The sequence below is a fragment of the Triturus cristatus genome, chromosome 5_1, assembly GCF_964204655.1.
Source record: "Triturus cristatus chromosome 5_1, aTriCri1.1, whole genome shotgun sequence".
NCBI lineage: Eukaryota > Metazoa > Chordata > Amphibia > Caudata > Salamandridae > Triturus > Triturus cristatus.
Genome location: NC_140587.1, coordinates 80,980,474 through 80,996,940, shown reverse-complemented (window position 1 = coordinate 80,996,940; position 16,467 = coordinate 80,980,474). Strand labels below are relative to the sequence as shown.

The 16,467-nt window shown below is 44.7% G+C and overlaps 1 protein-coding gene across 1 annotated transcript in view; it reads right to left on the bottom strand.

Annotated features, from left to right (window-relative positions):
• Nucleotides 1-1,610: 1,610 nt before the first annotated feature.
• The window catches only part of LOC146830253 (E3 ubiquitin-protein ligase TRIM39-like), a 175,605-nt gene continuing 160,748 nt past the window's right edge, over nucleotides 1,611-16,467 (bottom strand). The window contains exon 6 of the mRNA XM_085604453.1: nucleotides 1,611-4,716. Coding sequence (XP_085460579.1) covers nucleotides 4,160-4,716 — 557 coding nt within the window. The 3' untranslated portion in view covers nucleotides 1,611-4,159. The remainder of the gene's footprint in view (nucleotides 4,717-16,467) is intronic.

Genomic DNA, 16,467 nt, shown 5'->3' with positions numbered 1-16,467 from the left:
CAAATTAGACATTGGTCACATTTTTAAGACAACACACAAGATACTAGCAAAATGTCTCACGCATTATCGGGCGCTTGAATCTTTAATTCGCTCCGGAAACAGACTACAGGCGCCACAGGGCTTGAAGGCACACAGAGCCATCGGGGTGAATTAATGCCTTTGCATTCCCATGTGTTTGCAGTAAACATGGCCGAGGTGCCAGCCGAGCGCAAGGCACATGGTGACATCCTTCTGCATTGTTTATTGCGCTGCTCTGCTCGCATCTCCCTCCTCCCTTTCTTTCATTCGGTCTCCTTTTCGTCAGTTTCATTTAGCTCCGCTCCAAGCATTTCAATCCTCCCTTTCTTCGCCCAGCCTTGCGCAGCTCTGCTTGCATCTCTCTCTTCCCTTTCTTTCACTTTCAATCTGTCTTCTTCTCGTCACTTTCATTCACCATACGTTCCTCTGGCCTTTGCATTACACTCTGATCCAAGCATTCCACACTTCCCTTCTCGCACAGCCTTGCTCTGCTCGCATCTCCTTCCTCCCTTTTCCTCACTTTCATTCGGTCTCCTTTTCGTCTGTATCATTTATCATCCGCTCATTTGGCCCTTGCATTCCCCTCTGCTACAAGGATTCCATCCCTTCCTTGTAGCCCATCCTTTTGATGGTCTGGTCGCATCTCTCTCCATTTTCGAAGAATCCAAATGTGCATGCAAACTGCGTCCAGATATTACATTTCTCCACACACGCAATGAGACGCTCTGCTGCAGTCACTTTTTGTGCATTACGAAAGGTGTTAGTTACCCACAGATTACTCAAAATTAGGTTTAGATTGCCACCTGGGTAAACCGCTATCAATACTGTAATTTTCAATGCCCAGTACAGGCAAATATATCTGGGGGCAAATATTAAACACGTAAACAGTGTTTTTTTTTTTTTTTTAAACATTACGTTGCTTTAAGTTACTGTGCCACCTGGGTAAACTGCTATCAGTACTATAATTTACAATAGCCAGTACAAGCAGATATATCTGGGGGCAAGTATTATGCACGCAAACGGTGTTTTTATTACTGAAAACATTACGTTTTTTTAAGTTGCAAAATAAATACAATTATTTAAGCAACTAAAAGATACACTGCTGTTTTAAAACCAGAGCAGCCAGCGGGAGGTCCACCTCTGGCAGCATTTCAAGTTGTCATTCCTCAAGTGAATTGTTTACCCTGCAACCCTAAAGGCAGCTTTACCACCAGAGTTCTATGTTTTGCTGTGGCGCAATGTCTCAGCATGGTGTAAACAACATAACACTTTGCTTTTAGCTGCTAACTGATCACTAACAAAAGGTGATAATATAGATAACGTTCAAAGACATGCATACCAGACAGTAAACAAATGCTGGAGGGCATGTATCTGTCCCGTAAGAAGTATCTCCTGGGAGAGGCAGCAGGGTAGTGTTAGGAAGTGTAAATGTTTGCTTGACACAGGGGAAACAACATCACATTATTTAAACTTACAAAATATATAAAATTATTTAAGCACCACACACTGCTATCGCTACTGTAATGTATAATATTATAAAAACAAACGAAGCCCAACTGCAAACCAACAGGCAACGAGCCTGGCAACATCGCTTTGTACAGTAATAGGAGTGACAGGGTTTTTTTTATTTTCACGAGACAGCACAATCAGGGCCTCCTCCCATGGTGCTTTAATTAAACAGCATATATTTTGTTGTTGCATACATCAAAGCAGCATCCGTTGACATCTTTGAATAAGAACAAAGGAAGCTGTGCTGCAAAGAAATAGGCGACGAGCCTGGGAACATCTCTGTGTACGGTGATAGGAGTGACAGGGTGTTTCTATTTAACATCTTAGACTCTGCTACTGCTGTAGAGCACAATTTCGACTTCCTCCCGCCCTGCTTTAATTAAACAACATATATTTTGGTGTGCATTATGCACGTAAAAATTTTTGGGGGGTGAAAACATTGTGTTGTATTAAGTTACAAAATCTATAAAATTATTTAAGCACCTAACAAATACACTGCCCTTTAAAAACCAGAGCAGTCCGCGGGAGCTCCTCCTTTAGCAGCGTTTTGCATTAACCTTTCACCTACGGTCATTATAAATAACAAACCTCTTATCTATTTGTTGGTTTTAAAAACAAATACATAAAGGACATTGCCATTTACAATACCAATAACTTTAAACTTGGAAAATGCGAGACCTATTGCATTGCAAATGCTTGTTTATTTTGAGTTAGTGTCTCTCCTGAGAAAGATGATAGTCTGAGCTTGGAGTCAGCAGCACCTGCAGTTTGAGTCAGGAGTGTCTGTATTTCAAGTCAGCAGTGCGTATGTTCTCAATCAGTGGTGCCTTTTCTTGGAGTCAGGAGTTTCTGAACTCGGCAGTGCCTGGTATGAATTAGTAGTACTTGAAGGCAGGAGTCCCTGTCGTTGGGATAAGCAGTGCCTATTTTGACTCAGCAGCGCCTATCTTTGAAAGAATTGCTTCTGCTGGGGTAAGCAGTGCCTGTCGTTTGAATCAAAAGTACTTTTTTTTTTTTTGCATATTTATATAGCGCGAACTCGACCCGAAGGTATTGGAGCGCTTTACATAGCACCGTATTTACATTACACATTCCGGCACGGGGAGATTAAGTGATTTGCCCAGAATCACAGGATGTGGACGCGACCTCGAGGCCCGAACCCGGTGCCAGGATTATCTGTAACTGAGTGAGAAGTGCATGTGCTTGGAGTCACCAGTGCCTGATATTGGGATCAAGGTTATCTGTATTGGCGCCAGTAATACCTACATTTGGAGTGCCTGTGTCTGGATCAATATTGTTATTGAGACATGAGTGCCTGTGACTTGAGTTAGCAGTGTCTGGGACAAACCACGAGCACAAGGGGTTACATCTGGGATGGGAGATGGAATGTCACAGCCCCTCCTCCACATGATACTCAGACACAGCCCCTCACTCATGGACCACTAGCAGGGTCACCCCTCCCCCAAACTGGTCACACCCCCTGCCCCCACAGGACTCCAGCAAGGGGTGCCCCTCCCCCAGGGGCTTTTAGGGGTGGGGATGGGAACATGAATAGAATGGTGAGGGATAAGGGAGAGGGCTGCAGCACCTATACCAGCCCCAGCTCTGCTGGGAGGGTGGGGAGGAGGGGTGGAGTGCAGTGTTGCAGCTCCTACACCAGCCTCAGCTCTGCTCCTGGGGGGGGGGGGCTGCAGCACCTACACCAGCCTCAGCTCTGCTCCTGGGGGGCTGCAGCTCCTACACCAGCCTCAGCTCTGAGGGGGGGAGGGGGGAGGCTGCAGCTCCTACTCCAGCCTCAGCTCTGCTCCTGGGGGGGGGGGGGGCTGCAGCACCTACACCAGCCTCAGCTCTGCTCCTGGGGGGGCTGCAGCTCCTACACCAGCCTCAGCTCTGAGGGGGGGAGGGGGGAGGCTGCAGCTCCTACTCCAGTCTCAGCTCTGCTCCTGGGGGGGGGGGGCTGCAGCACCTACACCAGCCTCAGCTCTGCTCCTGGGGGGGCTGCAGCTCCTACACCAGCCTCAGCTCTGAGGGGGGGGGGGTGCAGCTCCTACTCCAGCCTCAGCTCTGCTCCTGGGGGGGCTGCAGCACCTACACAAGCCTCAGCTCTGAGGGGGGGAGGGCTGCAGCTCCTACTCCAGCCTCGGCTCTGAGGGGGGGGGCTGCAGCTCCTACTCCAGCCTCAGCTCTGAGAGGGGGGGGGGGGGCTGCAACACCTACACCAGCCTCACCTCTGAGGGGGGGAGGGGGGAGGCTGCAGCTCCTACTCCAGCCTCAGCTCTGCTCCTGGGGGGGCTGCAGCTCCTACACCAGCCTCAGCTCTGCTCCTGGGGGGGGGGGGGGCTGCAGCACCTACACCAGCCTCAGCTCTGCTCCTGGGGGGGCTGCAGCTCCTACACCAGTCTCAGCTCTGAGGGGGGGGGGGTGCAGCTCCTACTCCAGCCTCAGCTCTGCTCCTGGGGGGGCTGCAGCACCTACACAAGCCTCAGCTCTGAGGGGGGGGGGGCTGCAGCTCCTACTCCCGCCCTCTGAGGGGGGGGCTGCAGCTCCTACACCAGCCTCAGCTCTAAGGGGGGGGGGCTGCAGCACCTACTCCAGCCTCAGCTCTGCTCCTGGGGGGGGGGGGCTGCAGCTCCTACACCAGCCTCAGCTCTGCTCCTCCCAAGAGATGGAAGAAGGGGAAGAGCCTGTGGGTGAAGGTGTCCTGGGGGAAAGTGTAGAGAAGTTCCATGGAGTCTGCATTGTACAGGGACAGCCGCCCCCCCTCGAAGTCCAGATACACCCCCAGCTTCAGAAGCTTCTCATGAGGGGACAGAAGGGTCCCAGGGGAGGTGAGAGCACAGTAGGGACCATTCCACTCCCTCCTCCCAGCCCAGTATGCCCTGGGTGCCATCCATTCCTTTCTCCTCACAGCCCAGACTCCCCCCTCAGGTGACCATGTGATCCATCCCTTCCTTTCCACAGACTCTGCTGCGACCCCCACAGCCCATCCCCCCTCCCGCAGCAGCTGCAACTCCCAGTAATGTCTGCCGGAGGTGAACCCCTCGCTCCCCAGCACAGAGGGTTCATTGAAGGTGAATCTCTTGGGGGTGTCTGGCAGGGGCTGCCATGTGACTGTCCATCTCACACGTCTCCCCCCCTCAGACAGGAGGAGCAGAGGATGCGCTGTGTCTGGATCCAGAGTCACCGTCACTGCAGAGAAGAGATTCAGAATTAGAGATTTAAGCTGCAGCACAGAGGACCAATCACAAAGAACCACACCGCACTTTACACTGCACTAGACAGCACCTACCTGGAAGGAGCACACTGTACTGTACAGCACTAGAGAGTACAGTACCTATCCTACAGGGCCCACTGTACTGCATTGTGCAATAGGCTGCACTATACGGCAACTACGTGTAAGGAGCGCAGTGTACTGCACTGGCAGGACATATCTGGAAGAAGCACACTGTATTGTACTACACAGAAACTATCTGGAAATGTATGCACTGTACAGCGCAAAACACTAGACAGCAGCTATCTCAAAGGACCACACTATAGTTTACACTGCATTAAACAGTGGCTACCTGAAAGGGGCTCGCCCTACTGTACAATAGACTGCACTGTACAGCAACTACATGAAAGGACTACACTGTACTGTGCCGCACTAGCATCACCTATCCTGAACAAACACACTGGACTGCACTAGACAGCACCTATCTGAAAGAAGCACACGTTTGTTTAATGTACACTGCACTAGAAAATACTTATCATCATCATCATCAAAGAAAGCTTTATTCGATTAAAAGAAATAATCATAAAAGCACAGTATCAATTTGTTACAATCAAACAATGTAAAACATGTAAATCTAAAAAGGTAGGGAGAACTAGACCCCAGAGAAAGGTACTAAGTACGTTTTTACAGTGAAATTCTTACATAATAACGGTCTTCCTACATCTAAAAACAGCCTTTAAAAACGAGGAAACAGATAGGGTTATGAAATTTCCCCCCAAAGATTGAATAATTAAGAAGGCAGGACGACACTGTTTCATCCCTAATGTTCTAAGTGCAGGGACTATCCACCGTTTCCTTTGGTAATTATAAAATGTACAGAAGAATAAAATGTGCATAGTGGATTGAACAGACATACCATCACAGGGACAATTGCATAGTTGCCTGGACCAATCGTTGGTTATAGGAAAGCTAAATAATCTATGAACAATAGACATCCTAAACCGTGTCAGTAGAAATCTGTCAAAATCAGAAACTACGTAGGTTAGGTAGGGCTGTATCTTAAAAGTGGTAAGAATGTTTTGATGCGCCCGAACCAAGATTTTATTAATTTCTCTATTTAGTCTGATATTTTCAAGGTAATGCAGGCAACTTAATTTTAATATTTTCCTATTTACTTTAAGTAAAGTGCTAGGATTATCAAAATATTATGGGTAGCCCAGTTTTCGTGAGAAGTCTTTAATGTACATGAGCCAGCCTATATGAGAAGCCCCGTCTAACGCACAGCAATCGCCAATCACTTGTCGATTTAGGCTAGTCTGTTCTGTGGTCCATATATGATGCCAAAGGAGGAGAGGTTGAATACCAATAATGCCCTCTATGTATGATAGTCCCAACTCAGAGTGACAATTAAAAATAGAAATAGTTACTGGGAGAGCAAGCAGATTTCTAAGAAATCTATTTTCACACTTTTGTAATGAGGTCACATCTGCGTAACCCCAAATGCCAGCTCCGTAGGTTGCAATTGATAGACACTTAGCTTTATAGATGTGAAGTAGTTCAGTAGGTGGGTGTCTGCCTAATTTTTTGCTAAAATTGCTCAGAGCTGTTAAGGCCTTCTGATATAATAATCTTCGAGAGTTTACGGCCTTTGTCCATAGACCGGTACGGTCAAAAAGAACCCCCAAATACGAGAAGGTATTTGTACAGGTTAAACGATTCTCATCAAGAAACAAGGGCCGGCTCCTGCTACTTCCCTGTCCACATTTTAAAATAAACGTTTGACGAATTGACTGTGAGTCCCAAAGCAGACATACATTTTGCAAAACTGTTTAAAACCTTCTGGAGACTATTCGGGGTGCGGGCCATGAGCACCGCGTCGTCTGCGTACATTAGCACGGGGAGAGGGGTATTCCCTACCCCCGGCAAATCCTTACATTCCTTTTGAAGCGTTGAATTTAAATTGTTAATATATAAAATAAAAAGAAGGGGTGCCAGCACACACCCCTGCCTTACTCCTTTCCCCACGGTAAAGCGATCAGAGCACTCCCCCTCAGTTCCATAACGCACCCTAGCAGTTGCCTCTATATAAAATTCACGCATTAGGGAGATCAAAGGTAGTAATAATCCAAGCTCTTCTAAGATCAGCCATAATTTATTATGAATAACACAGTCAAAGGCCGCGGACAAGTCCACGAAGGCTAGATAGAGAGCACCCCTTTTAGCCTTGCAATATTTATTGATTATTAATTCCCGATATAGGCACTGATCAATTGTGCCCAAACCCTCCCGGAAGCCATATTGAATGTTACTAATGATGGATTGCTCATCGGCCCAGGACTGTATTCTAGAAAGAATTACTCTCCCTATTATCTTAACCGTGGAGTCCAGGAGTGAGATGGGACGATAGCAAACAGGTTTGTGCCTATCCCCCTTTTTAAAAATCGGGACCAGGATCGATTCTTTCCAGGTGGCAATGAAACCCGACATTATACAGGCATTAATAACATGGGTTAAAATAGGTCCCCAGAAGGCTATATTATGTTTAAAAAGATCCGCAGGAATGCCGTCTGGCCCAGGGGCTTTACCACTCTTACTAGAACTAATTGCCGCCTCGATCTCTATCAGCTCCATTTTAAGGTGAGAGTGAAGATTAACAGGGTGGGATTTTATTCTATCCCCCGCCAAGTCGCTAATACTTGTCTCGGGGGAGGGGGTAGAATAAAGTTTGGAATAATGATCCATCCATTCCTTCCCTGCTATGGCTATTTTGATACTTGCTCTCTCTGTATCGGCTAAGTACGGGGCATTAATCGCTTTCCAAAAGGCAGCAGAATCTTTCATTTCGGATGCGATTCTAAGATTATTCCATGCCTCCTTCCTGAGGCTAATTTTTCTTGCTTTCAAGGAGTTTTGGTAAGCCCTTCTTGCTTCTTTTATTCTAACACTATTTCTGGGCCTGCTATGAAGGACGAGTTTAATTTAATTTAATTAATTATTTATTTATTATGTTTTGGCACTCCGAAGAGGGCCACACAAACAAAATACACAAAATACATGTACATATTCCGTCATAAGAAGAAAAAAGTAAACAATTACAACACTCTCCATTAAAAAGGACATACTACGACACAGTCCTCCTTATTTCATCAATAAATATCTAAAAAACCTTTAAAAAAGTTAAAAATATTGAAGCAAAACATTTCATTGGGAGGAGTATATAAAGCCTTTAAAAAAGAATTCGCATCAAGAATTCCCAATTGTAAACAAATTGATCTTAGCCACTTTAAACGAAGTGAACGCAATGCAGGACAAATAAACAATACATGAGTACAATCCTGTGCAGACATATTACAAAAATTACATAGGGGGGAAGACCCATACCATTTAGCCAAGAGAGAATTAAGCGGCAATAGATCTTGCCTCAAAAGAAACCAAAATCTTCGAATGCCGTGTGATAAATTCCAAAATACGCAAGGTTGAGCAAGCTTCCTTGAATATGTGTTAAACAGAAGGACGCTTTGCTTCTTAGCTGTCATGGATTCTTTGTCCCGCATGAAGCAAAGAGTCCAGGAAGCCTGTTTCAAAAGGGATTTTAGTTGGGAAGGAGAAATAGTAAAAATAGAACTCTCATCTAATTCAAGAAGTGCCACAGCCTTTCTGAAATTCCTAACAATTTGAGAGTGCTCTTTAAAACTTCCCAATAATTCTCTCTTGAGAAGGGATCTCAGAGTCCCCATTTCTCCTCTAGCGAGGCTGGCGACCCAACGTACTAATGCAGACAGGCCCTGTACCCAACTGCTACGCAGACCAAATTCAAGTCTAAGAGCAGCTGTAGAGCAAGCAAAATTCAGAGTGGTTAAAGACCTTAATAATTTTCCTTCAATCATATGAAGAAAGCCCCAGTGTTTTAAATCGACCAATTCTATTCCATATAGGAGGGTTGAAGGGATTTTTGCCTTATAAACCTCTAGTAAAAAAGCAAAGTGTCTTCTCCCTGTGGCGGAATAAAGAGCACTCAAGCTTTTGCCTTGAGACAGGGCTTTACGAGAGTTGTTATCAATGTGCTGCCTCTCACTCAGGTTTGCAGAAACTATTCTTCCTAAAAAGGTATATGATTTAACCACTTCCAATTTCTGCCCACCTACTGACCAGCCATAATTCTCAGATTTAGATTTTTTCCTCCCTGCAATGCACATAATTTTACTTTTTGAGGCATGTATCCTCAAGAAGTGAGACTCAGCAAAATCATGTAAAGCCTGCAGACGATTAGCTAAACCTTTAGGAGTTAGATCTAGGATTAAAATATCGTCAGCATATAAAAGGCAGGCTATAGGATAACCCCCCACTACCGGGGCTATGCCAACACAAGATGCAAGCGAAGTTGGAAGATCAGCAATATACAGGGAGAACAGCAGAGGAGCCAGAAGACAACCTTGTTTTAAACCATTAGTGGAGGGAATAGCCCGCGAGAGGCCCCTTTCTCCACCCTGTAACACTCGACACCAAGTGTCCGAATGTAGAGATCGTACTAGGTCTAATAGAAGAGAGGGCATACCTAATATAGCTAGCTTTCTCCACAGCAAAGGACGATCCACTTTGTCAAATGCTGTGGAGAAATCAATAAAAGCCGCATAGACTCCTCCGCCCCGAACTCTTACATATTTATCCAGGATAACCTGCAGGGCTGTAAGGTTATCCAAAGTACTATGCCCTTTGCGGAAGCCCGTTTGTTCAAGAGGTAAAATCTGGTTCGCCTCGACCCAATCAGTAATTAGTGCTAGAAGGCATTTGGAAAAAACTTTTCCAATAGCATCAAGAAGGGCTATCTGACGATAGTTCATTGGGTTATTCCTATCGCCCTTCTTGAACAGGGGAACCAAAATGCTCCCCTTCCAAGAGGATGGCACAATCTTACTGGAAAAGCAAGCTCTAAATAAAGGAAAAAGAATCTTACTCCATAAAACAGGGTCTAACTTTAGTATCGAAATGGGAAGTTCATCGGGCCCCATAGCTCCAGAGGAACGCATATCCTTAATGGCCATTTCAATGGTTTTCTCTGATGGGGCTTCAATAGGAAGCTCAGCATCTCTAGGAGCTCCTAAGGAGCACTCACATTCAAATGCTACGCCATTCCCAGCATAAAGGGCGGAGATAAACGACACCCATAACGATTCAGCAATAGGAATAGGATGAGGGCTGACTCTAACTCCACAACCCTCTCCAATGAGAGACCAACATTTTCTAACATTGCCATGAACAACCGCCTCCCGTAAACTTATCCAAAGAGAATCCTCTTTTTCCTTTTTAAGTTTCTTCTTGATGCGACTTCTCCTTTTTAACAAATATATTTTGTTTTTTAATTCAGTAGATCTGCACAGAAATTGTTCCCGCACTAACCTGTTTATTGCCTTATTTAAAGGGATCAGAGAACTGGGAGCGAAGCTCCTTTTTTCGGAGAAAGTGGATCTATTTGCAACACGAATAACCTCCTTCATAAAATTCTCAAAATGAGTCAGTTCAGAACCCTGCCAATCATTCAATTCTAGGATAGTTTTTCCTAAAATACACTTCAGGCCCTTCCTGGCTTTAAAATTCCAAAAACATCTTCCAGTATTCTTATGAAAATTAACTATATCGCTATTAAGATACCATGAGTCAGAAGTTGGTAAAAATAAAGACAAATTTATAGTAATCACCTTGTGATCACTGAATAATGTCGGTAAGACTACCAAATCTTTTACTGAAGAAAAGATATCATAGTCAATGATTACATAATCCAAGATTGACTGGCTGAAGGGAGATCTATGAGTATAATTAGCAGGAAAATCAGAAGGGAGCCTACCATTCACTATTATCCCCTCAGTTGCGGAAAGTTCTTCCAATAACATCTTCCCTCTTTTATTAGTTTTAATTTTATTAGGGAAGAGAATCTGAGGGATAAGGTAGGCTTCTTCTTTACATTTGTTTCTAAATAACTCTAAACTAGTGTTGGAAACCTTACAATTAAAATCACCAACTAACAGCACATGGGGGGGTGTATCTAGCTCTTTAAGCTGTTTAATGTATGAAAAGACTTGCTTCAATAAAATATTAAAACATTCATCTGGGGGAATATATACATTTATTATTACTAATGAAGTATTGGTACCCCTACTTGTTAACGAGCAGAGGGTCACTGCCTGAAAGAGGTTCTTTGGGTCAACATAATGGGTAAAATTCCATTTCAATCTATTTGACAAGAGGCACGCAAGACCACCTTTTGCATGCCCTTTCTTTGATGGTAATGCCCTTGCCTCGAGGACAAAATAATCTTTCCCTGCACATAATCTACTAGGACACCAGGTCTCTTGGAGGCAAATAATGCTAGCTTTCATGGAGAATAAATATTGTAGTTTCTCGGGACTATTATGTATCCCGGCAGCATTCCAAGAGATAACTTTTAAACTGTTGCTAAAGATGTTGAAAAAGCTTTGGATTGTCTAAAGTTTTAGTAGACAAAACTCCAGGCAACCAATTCCACTGAAAATTATCTTTGTTTGGGGGAATATTCTGGGTAAGCGAACTGGCTTTACCCGAGTCACCCGGCGTGTATTTTTCGAGACAGAAATCTTTAATTCATCATAAAAGGTAGAGAGAGTATCTTGACCATTGCCCTGCTGAGAGAGTCTATTAAGAGGAAAACAATTTCTCCCAAAGGAGAGAACAGGTAAAACATCAATTCCCCTACACTGAAAACTCTCTGCCTGTTGCAAAATAAGATTTAATATAAGTTTAGAATAGGACTTTACCCTAACAAAAGGAGCGGAAGCTGTTCCTAATATAGAAACTAAATCAATATCATTAGATTGAATTAATTTTAGGCTCTCAATATCCTTAAAATATTTGAGTAGCCATGCTCTATTTAGGTGTAAGTCCGAATCAAATAAGGGTAGAAAATCTACTGTAAATGTATCTACAAAGACTTCAGGAATTTTTGAGGGCAAATGCTGGGGCCGTACCTCTCCAACATCCGGAGCAGGAAAAGCGGGGGCAAAAGGATCAAGGGCTACAGACCGCGAGGGGACCAGCCCAGGCAGTTCTACCTCGGGCAGAGGAGTTGCCCATCTCCCTACATCCGGTGGGGGACCATTCCCAGGGCAATCAGAAATGATTTCTGTGCCCGGGACTGAGGGTTTAAGATATCAGAAGAATGGGAAACCACCTCCATGCCCAACGATTCTCCGGTCATTTGGACCTTAAAGTCTAAAACCTGAGAATCCTCAAAAATGATTTGTTTCTGCTTTTTTTTTCTGAATCTACGAATTGGTTTCCTCTTTTTTCCTAAATTCTTTCTTTGTTTTCTAATTTTTCCCTTTTCAACCCCCCCTAATCCCTTTGATTCAGGGATAAAAATTGGAAATAGTTCTTTTTCAGCTTTTAGAGCAGCAACCTCAACACTTTCTTCTTCAATTTCAAGGTCGCAGAACTTTGCTCAATTAGATACGGGTAAAATGGGAGCTACAAGGGGCTTATTTTTAGGGGTACCCACGAGTTTATTTTGAACTGAGTTTTCATTTTCATTTAAGAGCACACTACCCAACTCATGTCCCTGAAGACTTACTTTAGGAACTACATCAAGAACCTTTTCCGGAGCTTTTAACAATAAAGCTTTTAGTATCTGGGTAACTGATTCCAGAATGCAATCGGAACTTCCCACAAATTTACTCAATAACTGTAGGATGGATGCCAGCAAATGTTCCAATGCAATCAAGGATTCAGAAATCGGTTTTTCCACTTTATCATAACCGAGCAAACCCTTATGACCAGTGTCAGATAAATTAAGTAGAGGACTCATGGAAAAATTAGACTGAGAAAAAATATCTGGCGATTTTAGGGAAGGGGTACTACTAAAAAGAAAGAGACCAGAGGAAGAAACACCAGTCGGGGGTTTAATCACTTCAGGTAATTTCAAAGGACCGTCAGCTAAGTATCGGCCACAAAGCTTCAGGTCAATACTTGACAACTGAGAATCTCCCTTACTGTCCGTCATTAATTGTGGACCTCTAATGGGATCAGTAAGTGGAAGCTCTGTAGAGATGACGGGCACATTGGTTTGCTGCCCAATCTTGGGATAAAAAGAAACATCCCCATTGTTTCCTGACCTATCAGGTGGCAATGGGAAGGGATCTTCGGAAGGCGGGATATATGATTGATCTTTTTTCCCCCTACTAGGAACCGTCTTCTCCCAAAATTGAGGCAGCAGGGATTGACCCTTTAGTAGCGAGTTACTGGAAGATCTGTTACTAGGGGAAGTGGGTTTTGACAACATACAGGCCCTATCCCCTAATACTCTCCCCGAACGTAGGTTTTTGGCCGACATCTTTATACAACAAAGTACTATAGCCCCAAATGAATACAATAAATATATATTAAATTAAAAGAAGATGAAATATTTGAAGGAGAGTAACGAAGAGTTCCTGATCAAAAGGAGAATGTGCTCACCATAAATATATAATGCAAGTAATGATTAAATTTTAAAACACCAACGATTAATAAATAGGCCCAGTCCAGTCTCCTCGAGCCTCTGAGGGCCACAGAGGGCCCGCCCTTTGCCCGGGCTTAGCCCGGCGCCGCCCGCGCGCGGTCCCGCGATGCGGGGGGCGCTGGTATTTTTGAAGCGCCTTCTGGGGCGAAACGCTGGGTGTCCGCCTCCGCCTCCGGAAGGCACAGCAAAGGAGGCTGGGAAGTGTAGTTCAGGTGCGTCTCCACGCACAGCAGTCAGGACAGACCAGCCCCCTGAAAGCGCTGCAGGTAAGGAACACTCTGCCAACAGTGGCGATTGAATAGGCGAGCTGAGAAACCCGCTCTGCCGGGGGCGCTGGTATTTTTGAAGCGCCTTCTGGCGCGAAACGCTGGGTGTCCGCCTCCGCCTCCGGAAGGCACAGCAAAGGAGGCTGGGAAGTGTAGTTCAGGTGCGTCTCCACGCACAGCAGTCCGGACAGACCAGCCCCCTGAAAGCGCTGCAGGTAAGGAACACTCTGCCAACAGTAGCGATTGAATAGGCGAGCTGAGAAACCCGCTCTGCCGGGGGCGCTGGTATTTTTGAAGCGCCTTCTGGCGCGAAACGCTGGGTGTCCGCCTCCGCCTCCGGAAGGCACAGCAAAGGAGGCTGGGAAGTGTAGTTCAGGTGCGTCTCCACGCACAGCAGTCAGGACAGACCAGCCCCCTGAAAGCGCTGCAGGTAAGGAACACTCTGCCAACAGTAGCGATTGAATAGGCGAGATGAGAAACCCGCTCTGCCGGGGGCGCTGGTATTTTTGAAGCGCCTTCTGGCGCGAAACGCTGGGTGTCCGCCTCCGCCTCCGGAAGGCACAGCAAAGGAGGCTGGGAAGTGTAGTTCAGGTGCGTCTCCACGCACAGCAGTCAGGACAGACCAGCCCCCTGAAAGCGCTGCAGGTAAGGAACACTCTGCCAACAGTAGCGATTGAATAGGCGAGCTGAGAAAAAAAGTTTTGGTAAGCCCTTCTTGCTTCTTTTATTCTAAGACTATTTCTGGGCCTGCTATGAAGGACGAGTTTAAGATTAGAGTGCGCTTTGCTACAACTGTGGTCAAACCATCCCTTTTTTGGAATGGATTTCCTGTTAAGGTTTACATGTAAATCATTTCTTATAGTATTAGATAGATCAAGAAACCCCTCCACTATCTCAGACGCTGAATGGCCATCACCAATACATTTACTGATCGGTTCACTGCAATTACTTAAGATCGTGTTCATAAATAAGACTGGGTCAATTTTTTTCCAACTTAATGAATATCCATTTTGTCTCGTCAGGGTGATATCTTTTGTACAATGGATCGGATAGTCCTTACCTATGACTGATTTTTGATATGACTTGAGACCAATACTTTGTGGGAAGTGGTCGCTAAGAGCAATGTCATGAGTTTGAAAATTAGTAAGTCTAGAGGCATGTCTTGCTGTAATTAAAATAAAATCGATGGTAGAAAAAAGACCACGTCCGTTAAAAGTTGGTCTAAAAGGAGCCGGGGATCTACACAGAGTGTTTGCAAAACCCAGATCGCCTGTAAGCATGATATCGTTTAAAATCTCTCCAGGACCATAATGATTAAAGTGAGGGAAGCTAGACCCACGGTTATATCCCAGGCCACAGACTCCAGTATCCCAATGTTGACAGAGATTTATATTAAAGTCTCCGCCCCATATTATCAAGAGATCTTTACAAAAGGCCTCCCGAGACTTATTAATATGTGTGGACATTACCCTCAACATTTCGGCCTGATCTTTGCGCAAGGCATTATTATAGAAATTCACAATCAATATGCTGGAAGATCTATCCAAATCGGCCCTTATAATTAAAAAACGTCAATCAGTAACCAAAGTTGTTATGTTTAACAAGTTTGTATGGTAGGCTATATGGATGGAAAGGCCTCCCATTGGTCTTCCACGTGTTGATGCTACTGCAGGAGAATAAAATGTCTTAAACCCATTTACGTGAATCGGGTCTTTCTACCATGTTTCCTGGAAACATAGTATGTCGAACCTAAATACAAAATCTGACCACTGGGGATTCACAATCTTAGGCTTCAAACCTGCAATGTTCCAGAACAATATATTACAAGTATAATCTAGAGGATTGTCCTTAGTTATGTTTTTACTTGAAACTGCTGAGGAGACATAGCCCAAAGTAGAAAATACCATTAAATCATTTTCCAGCCTAGAAACGGGCTTTTTCAGCAAAATCGATGGGGGTATTAATAAAAGTCAGGGGAGATACTCCCTTGACATTCCTCTCTGCGGCCAATTCAGGAATTATGTGTATATCTGCCATGACACTCTGTATGAATGAGCTAAAATCTATGGGATTTACAGAAGTCAATAATTCCAAACTCGCTCTTTTCTTAGGGCGTCAGTCCACCTGGTCCAGATGGGAGAAAAGATCATAACGATTCTGGACCGGAATGTTATAAGATAAATGCCTTAAAGGGTACTCCCGTTCCTGTCTGTGTGGATAAACAATTTTCGGGGGCTGATAAAAGAAGCCCAGTGGAACCACAGTGATATCGTTCACAGAGTTAGGAAACAAAATGCTTTTGACAGAATGTAATTAACCAGCTCTATTGATTTAAAAGTTAATATCACGCAGTCCCCCGGCATTGACTTCTTGCCCTTCCCTAACCAGCTCACTCTTCTGCCCATTTTGAAGTTGCAGAACAAATTGTCTTGGAAGCCGAGTTTAGAATCCAACCAAAAGAGAGATTTATTCCTTAAAGTGTCCCAGTGTTCTGTGGTTCCAGCACGTAAATGCGGGACGTTAGCCATAATCACAGAATAAGGAGCCGCAGCCGGGGGAAGGTCCAAAACTGCATAAGAATCCGCACATGCATTGTACTCAGATGTTGGAACATTTGAGACCGGATAAGTATGTAATTCTGGCTGAGATATCTGTTGCTGGTTTAGTCTAAGAGCAGCATCAGGACAGAGGGGGGTGCCAGTATTTGTCAAGTTTGACACTTGAATTGGAGACCTATCTACAAGATCTATAGGCGGAGCCCTGGGGTTAGAGCCAACCTCGCAGGCTGCCTTGGCATTTGCAAGGAACAGAGTTTGACTTTTTGAAGACTTACTAGGACTGTGAGTACAGGTTGCATTTGCCAGAATTATGTTTGTTTGATCCCCAGAAGCATCAACCGCGCCAAGGGGTGCATTAGGTCTCGAGGTAGTCAAATGACA